The sequence below is a fragment of the Convolutriloba macropyga genome, unplaced genomic scaffold (assembly GCF_964194025.1).
Source record: "Convolutriloba macropyga unplaced genomic scaffold, txConMacr16.3 SCAFFOLD_1495, whole genome shotgun sequence".
NCBI classification, from domain to species: domain Eukaryota; kingdom Metazoa; phylum Xenacoelomorpha; order Acoela; family Convolutidae; genus Convolutriloba; species Convolutriloba macropyga.
Window position 1 is genome coordinate 34,130 of NW_027453231.1, and position 11,440 is coordinate 45,569.

Sequence of the window (11,440 nt, forward strand, 5' to 3'; positions counted from 1 at the left end):
CAACAGCTATGATGTCGTCATGAGCAAATTTAGCTGTTGTTTGTGCTTTCATAGCTTCATAGGTTTGAATATCTGAAAGCCAGTATAACATTGACGCCATCTGCGGATTTTAAATGGTTGATACAGTTCATTTCAAAGTTCCTTTGTAGCCATACATATTTTTATTTTATGGCGTTTAACGATAAGCAAAGTAGTTTAAAAGTGAAAAATGAAATATCGCTATTTTTGCGCAGAAACGGTTGCGAAACTGAAAATTGCTTTTTTCAGCAAAATTCAAAATTCTTGATAACCGTTGTATCGTTAGTAAATTTCAATAAAATCCATATATGCTGTTTTATTATTGGTTTATGTTTCTTTCATGATGACCAACCTGGGCCAATTTTGTACTCTGTGATGTGTTAGCTAATAATAAGATGGTAAGTAATAAGATATTTCCTTGCCTAAGTACCCGTCCTTTCCAAATACAGAGATACATGTCCACTGGATTGTCAACACATCCGTGAGGTTGTCCATTTTTGATCTCCGGAGTGGGAATGTCGGTCCCCCGTGGTCCAAATCAACTGGCATCTTGTTCACCTCACTCACTGCCTCGGTGAACTTCAGCGCCCTCTTTGTCCGTAAACGAGAAGCATGCGACACTGATGACCTCTGAAGAACGGTTGAAATCACTGGAGGAGGAGTCAGAAAGAGAACATTTCATTTTTGGAAAAAATATGATTTCAGATTAGCTGTTTCTAAGAAGCTAAATTGGATTCAATCTAATTTCTGTAAATTGGATTCAATCTTCTGCATTCAATGGAATGCACCGAAATTCAGAAGCGCTGGATGCTGGAATGGTTCTGAAGGGCGGAAAATTTTTTGAGAGGAAATTTGTTCTAAGAAATGAACTGAAATTTGATCACTTTTTGTAGAGCTAAACCATTTGAGAATATGAAAGAGCTGAACATTTTTGAAGATCAATAAAAGCAATCAAATTTTAGCCAGGAATGTGCTGAAAAAGCACTAGAGTTTTGCACGAATTGCGTTAAAATCTATGCTAAAAATCTCTGAAAAGGTGAGTTTCAGTGCTCTTCTTTGCCTCAAGCTAGGTTCGAGAGTTTTAACAAGAGCCAAATTTTTTAATGTACCTATTATAAACTATTAAACACTCAACGAAAAATAATACCAACAAAAAAATTTATTTTCCAATTCGAAGCTGGAACCTAATCTGATATGCTCGATCTAATTTTTAGTCATTTGAATGAATAGCTCGGTTTTGTTTTTTTTTGCCATTTTCGACAACAATATTTTATGATTAGACCTAGAAATGCCTCAAATTTTTATCAACTTTAAGTAATTCCAAAATCAGTTTCCTGGAAGGGTAACTCATTTCCACATTCAGTATCTAATAACTAAGACAGTGACAATTAGACCAAAAACACAGAAAGCCAGATTTATTGTCAATTTCACACATTATTTGTGGATAAGGGAAACAAAACATAAATCAACTAACGTCAGGCCAATTGCTTTCGGATGACAGACGGGTCAATTCAATTTTAAGAGGGTGTTTCTTACAATTTTTTTTGTGGTCGGGAAAAATCCCGTTTAAAATAATTGCCCCGCACTTTGTTCGAAGGAAAGTAATTAGTACTTTTGCCATTACAATTACAACTGCTCACAAGAAAAATGAAGTGAGAATCTGAATCTCGCTCCTGTTTCCTCCTTTCTTAGAATTGTTCTCCATTGCTCTGCGAAACAAAAGTACCTCAAGTGCCTAATAGATGACATCTAAGCAAAAACATGACACACACTTGCATGCAGCGTCGAGTTTGTGTTATGATTTTTGCTTAGATGTCATATATTAGGCACTTGAGGCGTTTTGTTTTGCAGAGCAACCAACTACGACCAACGAGCAAATCGAATGGTTTTGGTAGTAGCCTAATAGGGATGCTAGTATTGGGGATACGGGGAGTGGCATGCGATGGGGTGGGGTAGGGTTGGGAGGGCTCGATGGGACGGGTTCCAAATAACCAGGTGGAGGAAGGTTGAAAGGGGGCTGTTGAAAGGGGGCTGAGTGCGGGAGATTGAGGGGGGGGGGCACACTTAGGAAAAGCCATTCACGCAATGAAACAAAAGTCGTCACCTCAAAGCGTTTCTGCAAATCTCATTCTTAGAGACTAGTGAAGCGTACGATTCTAAGAGAGCTGCTCACTCGTTTACATAATTACCTCCGAGTTTTACCTGTCTATCCCATTTTCAAAGACGAACAGCTATGACAAAGAGGGGGGGGGAAACAAAACATTGCTTAAGAAAAAGACCACAAGACTAATATAACTGCTAAAAACTTCATAGAAAGCTACTTTGGATTTTCTCCGTTTGTGCCCCCAGCTTAGTGGGCGCATATTATTTGCACTCCTCAGACGCACGTGTAATATTTTTACAAAATGATTTACTATGTATTGGCACGTGATCTGTAACTGGGGGCGCATAACGTATGGGGGGGCACAAACGGAAAAGATGCGCTACTTTATATGAAGAAAACAAGTACGAACGCACAAAATTTCAAAATAAAAAATTTGACAATCGAAATAAAAACATTGCCGGACCAGTCTTTAATTACAATTCAAAGCACTGAATTAAGTAAAGACCTGAAAAGCAACATTTTGCCACCAACATTAAACTATGACAATCGAAGCTTGATCCTATACGCGCAAAATTTAACAAAAACAAAAAAACTCTTTAAAACAATTTGAAAAATACTGTATTTCGTATGGGGGAGGAGGTCTTTAAAGGGAACTACCCATTTGCTCAAAAGGATTTTTTGTCAGATTGTGGCACTCAACGGAATGAATTACTTACTCAGTGAAATAGCAAAATCAGATTACCATACCAGCCCTACTTTTCTTCTGAAAAATAAAAAAATAAAACAGTTTTTATCTGAAAATATAACTAATTAAATTAAATTAGCCGCCCGATTCTGTCATTTAAAAAAAAACTTGAGGTGAGTGGAACCCACCCCCCCCCCCCCACCACCTTAACTACCAAGCGTGGTCTCAAAAAGGGCAATACTCCAATACTCGAGACTGCCGAACTGACCTGAAAGAATGGTTGAAGTTGAGACGAGAAGAAGAATATTACCAACACAAAGACTAGTATGCCATCAACCCCGATACTTGTCATTTTGGTCGAAATCAATTTGTTTCCTTTCTCAACCACCAACAAATTCAGCTTTGCGGAATTTCATTACCAAAGGGACATTTTTTAAATAGCGATATGGTTATTGGCTGCTTATGAGCGCATTTTTTTTATGTCTGGGTAAGTTTTTCTCCTTCCATTACAAAGTAATACTTAAAGATACTTTTGCATGTACGAAGCAGTTAGAGAACCTAGGTTTAGTTAGATTTCATCGGTCACTAAAATTTCGAGGCAGAGAGCTTAGTTTGAAAGATTGATCTTAAAGAAGTAAAAGTCTAATTTTTTGCCCTAAACTTAGTGTTCTAATATTGGACACTAAATTTGAGGCATAAAATAGACTTAGTTACAAAATCTAATTTTTGACACTTAAGTCAAACCACTATAAATAATCGGCTGCTTCGCTATTGAAGACGGAGACGTTTGGTTTATTTCAACTCCTCTATTTCTTAAGATATTTCTTAAGAAAAAAAATTTTCTTTCACTAATCCTGAAAATTGTGCTCTTAAATTCAATTTCAAATGAAATTCAACACTTTTGTACCCTTTGGTTCCCTAAATACTCCTCGGGCCTCGTGCCCCGCCCTCGTGTCAGGACACTAAATCCAACGGGCGACTAAGATTTTCTTCTAACATACACTTTTATAACGTTCATTATTGAAACGAAGCCCGGCACTAATCAGTGAACGGTTATTAATTGCTATAAACCACCTATGCAAAGCAGCAAAAACTTTGACTTCTCAAGCAACCATTCTATCCGTAACGTCTGACAAAAAAACAATTCATCAGAGCAAATTTTTTGAAACAAGAAAGTCAAAAAGTATATGTTAGAGTATAGTTCTGGGAAGCCTAAGGCAATTAGAGCTCAAAGCCGAGGGCGCTTGCGCCCGAGGCAGAGCTCGAATTGCCGATGGCTTCCCAGAAGAACTATACTCTAACTTATTTAGAACCCAATTTCGCTGTTCAAAACTCAAGAGAATTCAACTAAAAATTAGGATCTATTCTGTTTCGGCCCCCAGTGTTTTTTATGACCCCCAGTTACAAATTATATGTTGTTATATAGCACGTTACTATGTAAGAAAATAGCACGTGCGTCTGGGGGTCAAAAACAATTTATGTTCACTAAGCTGGGGGGGCTAACAGAATAGATCCAAAATTTATAGTAACATTGCGATTCTCATGCCCGGGATCAATCCAACAACTGAATAATCGTTCAACCCAAATATTTTTTTTCTGAATTCCTTGATAATATTGTAGGAGCGAATGGCGCAAAGAGGTCGTCAGCCAGCTCTGTTGTGTCACTCTCATGGACACTCTTTATGGTTTTTAGAAAAATGAGCAATTTATAAAAATTTGTCTTTATATTGACTCAATTATAGACTTTAAAAAAGTCTTCTTTGCCGAAGTTGTTATATTATTTGACTGTTTCCTGTTTTCAATTATCTCCTTTAATTATCTCTGAAAAGTGTATGCTTTGTCTCATGAGAAAAAAATGGGCTTCAAATAATAGTTTCCAAGAAACATGCCTTAAGGCTTCCAAGAAATTTTTCCAAGAAGTTTGCTCATTTGATTGCTCATTTTATACCATTTTGTAAGGTTGAACTCTCCAAGACAAGTGTGAAAATTGAGCGAAAAACTGATTAAGTTCAAAGTGTAACGTGATATGAAATGTGAAATCTTGAAAAAAGTGGGACGCTTGAAAAAGTACAAAATAATGACTTCTTGCTTGATCAACTTTCAAAATTAGTGAGCGAGCCTAATTATTGTTGATTTTTTAACAGCAAAATTGAGATCTAAACGTTGTAAACATAGCATTGATTGCCAAAACTCTATACTTTGTTTGAGAAGAAAAAACTGACAGACAAATGCGCACTTTACAATTGCACAATAAATTGAAGAGAGGAGTCAAAATGCGTAAGCGCCGAAAAAAACTCAATTCTTCAGTTAGAATTTTGCATTTAATTCGTCGGTAAAATGGACACGATTGAAAAATTGTTAAGTCAAGCAATTAATTTTTATCTACTTTGCTCTTTTTTCCTGGACTTAAAACCCCGAAGCTGAAGCTCTGCGAATACATTATTTAAACAACCCTACTTAATATCGCAAAATTTACCCAACCAAGGGACAAATTCCACAATGTCAAGGATTATAGTTTTTGCTAACGTGATCAAATTTTGGTACTAATATAGGATTCTGCACTTTTTTGAAAAGGTTGGTGAAAATGTGGTCCAAATCATGCAAAGAAAACATCGGAATCACCGAATTTTGACCAAGTGTCTTGATTGTTATACTCGGTTGAATATTGATGAAAGATTTTACAGGAAATCATTCAAAATTGTCTCTTAACCTTTCAGCAGAGAATGAACGTTAAGCAATATCAGTGTTTGGACGAAAGAAAAATAGAAAAGTATTTGCATTTTGTCTATTGAATTCTTTAATTTTGCTTAATTAAATATTATTCAATTTTCTAATTATGGGGCTGGATTAGAGTTTTTCAATCAGAAAGAACCTCAGATGATAACAATTTATTCTTTAAAAAGTTACAAGGCTGTTACAAGTATACGTGAATTCCGTGTCTCGTTTCATTTTTTGTTGTACAGTATTAGTTCACAAATTTTTTTGTGCTGTTTCGTTAATTATATTAATTGGAAACTAAATCAATCAGAAAGTAGCCAGGTTGAGGTTCCATGTCCGACGCACACGGTGTGTTCTCAGACTAAAAATACAGGATCTTGAATTTGGTCAGAGCGCACATTATTATAATCAGAGATCATTTCGGTCTAGGAATTGTCTGGGGAGGTCGCTTCCGGATGGCAAAAGTCTAGAGAAGGTTTTATCAAAGGTTATTTCATACAATCAAACATCTGGACAATGGTGTAGAAAATTTCTGTACCGCGTAGGACGATGTGTAGAAAATGGTCTGATCAGTGGCATATTTGGTCTAGGGATGATCTGATCAGAGATTGTTTCAAGCGCATAAATGTCTGGACAATGGTCTGGATTTGGTCTGGCTATGGTTGCACAAAAGTTTGGAGAATGGTATGATTTCGGTCACATCAGAGTTCTTTTCCGTCTGGCAAGGTCTGATCAGAGTCAACTTCGAGCGCACTCCGAGCGCACAGGGTGTTTCGAGCGCACTTTAGTCTGATCAGAGAATACTTTGGTCTGGGATGGTCTGATGGGAGGTTGCTTTCGTCTGCAATGATCTAATCAGAGGTCACTTCCGGATGGTACCTGTAAAATGAGTAGGCTTGCGCGTAAATACTCCTGCCTCAAATCCGATTAAAAAGATTGAAGCAAAGCTGCTTGAGCTCAGTTTAGGTATCTATCGAAACAAATAATTTTCATGTACACAGACAACTGAACATTACCTAAACAATAGCTGAGGAATTTTGTTTGCTCAAGCAGTTTCAAGTGCGCTCACAAGTTGCAACCACCTGCGAAGTTTTTGATTTTTCCAAATATAAAGACAAAAAGCATAAAAATTCCTGAAAAAGCTCAAATTTATGTATCTAACAATTAATTTTAGATTCAATTTTGTTTCAAGCATATTTTGATCACACTGACGTTGATTTAATCCGTATTTTGCATGCTTTCCTTTGTCAAATTTTTAACCAACAGTATTAATTGTTCAATCCTTAAAATAGAAATGAGCCAGTTTAGAGTTTTGATTTTTCTGGAGCTTAATAAAAAAGAGTACTTGAAATTTGTTGTACTACTATTGTAACTAGAATTAAAGTATTAAAAATACAACTATTTCGCAAAAAAAGGTTTTCTAGATAATCTTATAAAGATTTGAAGACAATTTGGTTATGGTGAATTATGGTCATCTCTTAGTACAACTGCTTTTTATCTCTGACAAACTCGAAACTCAATTTTGTTTTAAAATGGTGTCGAGACAACGGCTGTGTTTCTCTAAAATCTTTAGGCATGAGTTGAAGTGAGATCAAACACTTTAAAATAAGCCACAAACTCTTCTAGAAACTTCAAAAACTTACGTTGATTATTTCACGTTTTGGAAAATTCTTTGTTACAAATCATTACTAAGAGCAGTAAAATGAATTAAAACAAAGCTCTTATTGACAATCATTGCACTTTTTACATTATCAAAGCTCTTTTTTTTCAAATACAAAATTTTCAAAGGCCGGGAAAGCAAAGTTTTTGCCACACAAAAATTTATTCCTGCCAATATAAATTCCACCGAACTAGTCACCGCAGTCAATTTAGTTTACAAAAATTATACCAGATCCAAAAACCGACAGTCTAGAGATAGTTTCCTGAAGAAAGAACATTTTTCAAATACATTTTTCTCAGAAGAAAATTCCAATGTCCAAGACCCCGTCTAAAAGCAAAGTTTGACACTTCTTCAATTCAAACCCCCCCCCCCATATATTAAATATTAATTAATAAGATAACTAACAAGTTATTTATATCACTGTTCAGATTTTGATCACTGCCTTTTTCGAGGTAAAATATCTTGGAATTTTAAAACCTCTATTGAAAATGTTTCTGGTTCTTCTAAGGCTGAAATATTTAAAAATACAATACATTTACTGCGGATGAACCCATTATCCGGTTTTTTGAGTTGCCAGTACCGGGGAACTTTGAACTCGAAGGTCATCTCTATGGACCACGCTTAATCCTACAAAGCTTGTTGCAGAACCCATACAAGTAAAATTGGAATACTTTCATTGGAACCCATGTGACAGATTATATATTTTTATCGAATTTTACAAATTTTACAAATATTTTGACACTCAAACCGGATTGTGCCCCACTGGGAATAATTGAAAACTGACGCAAAGCTAAAAAATAATGTATCCTGTATTGCAATTAAATTAATACTCCAAGTTGGTCGCAGTCACAGAGGTAGCAACTTCTTAGTAGTCAAACAAGGATCATATATGATGCCATACAAATCATACCGTATTTCCTAGTATGAACCTTGTATGACTACAAAGAAATGATACATGATCCTTGTTTCTTCAATATTTCAAGGATCATATATAAAACAGTAAAATTGATATCTCATTTGAAAAAGCAATAACCCACAAAAAGTACATTTTGACCGTAAAAAGTACTTTCGAGCAAAATTCTATTTATATGTCTTTCTATTTATAGTTTTTTTTTGCTTATTCGGAGTTTTCTGCTTCTCTTTATACAGAAGCAGCACCGGAGCAAGATTAAACACTATTTCACCAGAGCAATCCAGCTTTAAAAAAAATTGAAACTGCCAAAAGCTCAGAGAATTTTTGCGATTCTTAGGAAAAAAGCAACTATCGCAGCTGGTCTATATTGCCACAATAATTAATTGAATGAAACTAGGTCATTTATTCACAGTTGTCTTCTTTCCGATAGCCATGATGAAAATAGTGTGTTCTTCCTTTTTTCCTTTCACGTTTTTAAATTATCAGGTTTTTTACAAAAATGGTGCTGATTGTTGGTAGATTGACGATTCTTCTAAATCGCAAAAGATGAAGGAGCATGCCAATTTTATTGTCAACCAAACTCTAGGACACGTTTTATTGTCCACCCAAACTCCAGCACACGTTTTAATGTCCAGCCAAAGTCGAGGGCATCAGGCAAAGTCCAGACAAATTCTTCTCATACTAAAAATCTGCCGAGGACAGTCTTTTCATGACTTAAATCGACCGGGGACGGTCTTTTAATATTTCCAAGTCTAGGCTCAATGTAAGAGCTATTAATAATTCCAGGTCTTTTATTAATTCGAGTTCTAGGCTTGGGTCTCCAAGTTGAGCCTAAATTTGGCTCAACATGGAGATCTTGGTTAGCCTAGATAAAAACTGTACTAATTTCTTGCCGTTTTAAGGCCCTATCAGCAGTAATCAGGTGCTGTAGCATAGCCTTACATAGCTTGACACGGCACTGTGAACAATAAAAAAATCCAGCAAAACTATCGAAAAACCATCTGATTAAGGAAAACCTCTAAAACTGATTTTTTGGTTTTCTTCGAGCAACTTTTTTGTGCTTTTGCCTCCTATTTTTTCATTTCACGCTTGTGAAAGGCATTGATAGAGTTATTGTAGTAATTTTTAGGAGACCTGAGTCCGAGAAGACAGGTAAACGCTGCACTTGAGCTCTTTACAAACAAAACCTGGATACCCTTGCATCTTCTAAAAAACCTTATATGGCTCATGTTTGTTAGACAAGAAGTAATTTTTGAGTCCTTGTGTGATCATCATTCCTTTTTCACATGCTACTTATGTTACACTTAAAGTATTACTTTGAAATTCCCACAAGTTTAAATTTTAAATAAAAACTATAATTGTACCCCTAATATCTGACAATTAGTTAATTTTGCAATTTTTGATGTAACCTTTTCCAGATCTTTGTTAGACCAGCTTGCATTATTTAGCGCGTTTAATTTGTGCATTTTGTTCCTCTGACGACTATGGTATTAAACCTGGGACCTTTGTAGCAAAATGTTTACCAACAAACTTGAGATCAGACACACCTTTGATCTCCTTGATATGTTTTTAATAAAGGTCAATCAAAGGTCAATACTCACATTAACCCCTTTGAGGGAACATCAGTATGTTTGAAAAGGAAAATGCGAACGTTCGTTTCTACAGGAGAACTTCCTGAGTATGTTTAATTTCGCTTTTGAGCTGCTAGTTAAAAGAGTTCAGTTTGTGTCAATCAACATGAATCGAGGTCATGGAATCTTATATTTGAAGCGAACGTGAATCAAATTCATAGCAATTGCAGTTAGGAATAGCAATGAGGAGCTTAGTTTAGACTTGAGCCAGTAAACCTTAGTTTAAATTTTTGAAGGTAATTTTTTTGAAAAAATAAGTTACATTCAGAACAGCATTAATAGCTAAATAGCTTCGCAGACAATTTCCAAAGAAAGTATCAAACAATGCTGATACGAGATACTGAAGCAAAAAATAAAGACGAAAAGCCAATCCTGGCTAATGGAATCCTCAAAGTTAAACTCATTTTCATAACAGAAACTTTCATTTTCCAGCTGTTCAGGTATTTTCAAATTTAGTTGAGATACTTTGAAAAAAAAACGGATCATCTTAAAGTCTTCCAGTCTTCGAGTTAAGAACAATAAATTTATTTCCTGCTTCCTCAGTAATTTAAATTGCATTTATATAAATTGTAAAACCGAAAGGAATAGAAAGAAGAAAGAATTTATTTCTGTGATCAGCTAACACAAACCTAACACCTAATAATAGACAAAATAACCCATAACCGCAACCAAAGAGAACAGGTAACGGGGTACTAGTACCCGCAAATCCTGCCCCAGTGAGACTCTCTAAATTTGCAATCAAGATTTAAATAAGGAGAAAAAAAAGGTAACCATAAATGTTCTCGGGGAAAAATGCTATTACTATTTATTGGAAATTCCTATCGACATTAGCTTTTCTGGGTAATTATTCCTCATAGAGTACTACCCACTGGGACTTAAACCTAAACATCGAAAAATAAAGAATAAAATGAAAATATTTTTCTAATTATTTTCAATTTCATTTTCGCCCAAAATGCTAAAAAAATCACAAAAAATTGCGACATCTTGTAAACTACGGCGTTTTGAAGGCTCAAATTTTTAAACAAAAAAAGCCAACTCTCAAATAAACCTCTGGCAGCATTTATTCAAGGCTACAGAAAAGAGAAAAATAACAATAAAAAAATAAAAAAAGAGCTAACAATAAATGTTCTCGGCTAAAAAAGCTATAACTATTTATTGGAAAATCCGATTGGCCTCAGCTTTTCTGGGTCATAATTCCTCGTGTAGTACCATCCACTGGGACTTAAACTTGAAGATCGCCAGTTTTAAAATTTGTGAAAATTTTTCTAAGTATCTTAAATTCAGTTTTCTCCCAAAATGCTAAAAAAAACACAAAAATAGCAATATCTCGTAAACTACGGGGTTTTAGAGGATCATAATTTTACACAAAAAAGCGAATTTTCGAATAAATCTCTTGTAGCATTTATCCAAGATTATATATTTAGAGAAAAAATCAGGCGAAGAAGCTTTTGACAATATCATCGTTAATGACGAAATAAATTTCCTTGAAATTATGGTACAAATTAATTTCTTTATTTACAAAACCGCAAACAATATCTCCGAGAAAACTGTCTGCATTTGAATGAGCATTGAAAAGCGTACTGGTCCTTGCTTTATATGATCTTTTTTCAATTTTCCTTCTACAAATAGGTTCAACTAGCAGCGGTTTTGCTGAACTGCCGGTTATTCGCCTTTCAACAAAAGGAAACTTGTCCTTAAGTTGTGGCTCATG

General features: G+C 35.2%; 1 protein-coding gene across 1 annotated transcript; it reads right to left on the reverse strand.

Moving 5' to 3' along the window:
* Positions 1 to 402: 402 nt before the first annotated feature.
* LOC142358148 (uncharacterized) lies at positions 403 to 3,299 on the reverse strand. The gene is made up of 2 exons (XM_075409609.1): positions 3,076 to 3,299; positions 403 to 648 (listed from the first exon to the last, which is right to left on the reverse strand). Exons 1-2 carry the CDS (start codon positions 3,157 to 3,159, stop codon positions 403 to 405), a joined length of 330 nt encoding a protein of 109 aa, XP_075265724.1. The 5' UTR covers positions 3,160 to 3,299.
* Between the last annotated feature and the right edge of the window lie 8,141 nt (positions 3,300 to 11,440).

Coding starts and splice junctions, on each gene's coding strand:
- LOC142358148 (XM_075409609.1), bottom strand. CDS start 3,159: ATGACAAGTATCGGGGTTGATGGCATACTAGTCTTTGTGTTGGTAATA. Junction 649..3,075: donor AACTTCAACCATTCTTTCAG/GTCAGTTCGGCA, acceptor ACCGTTCTTCAG/AGGTCATCAGTGTCGCATGC.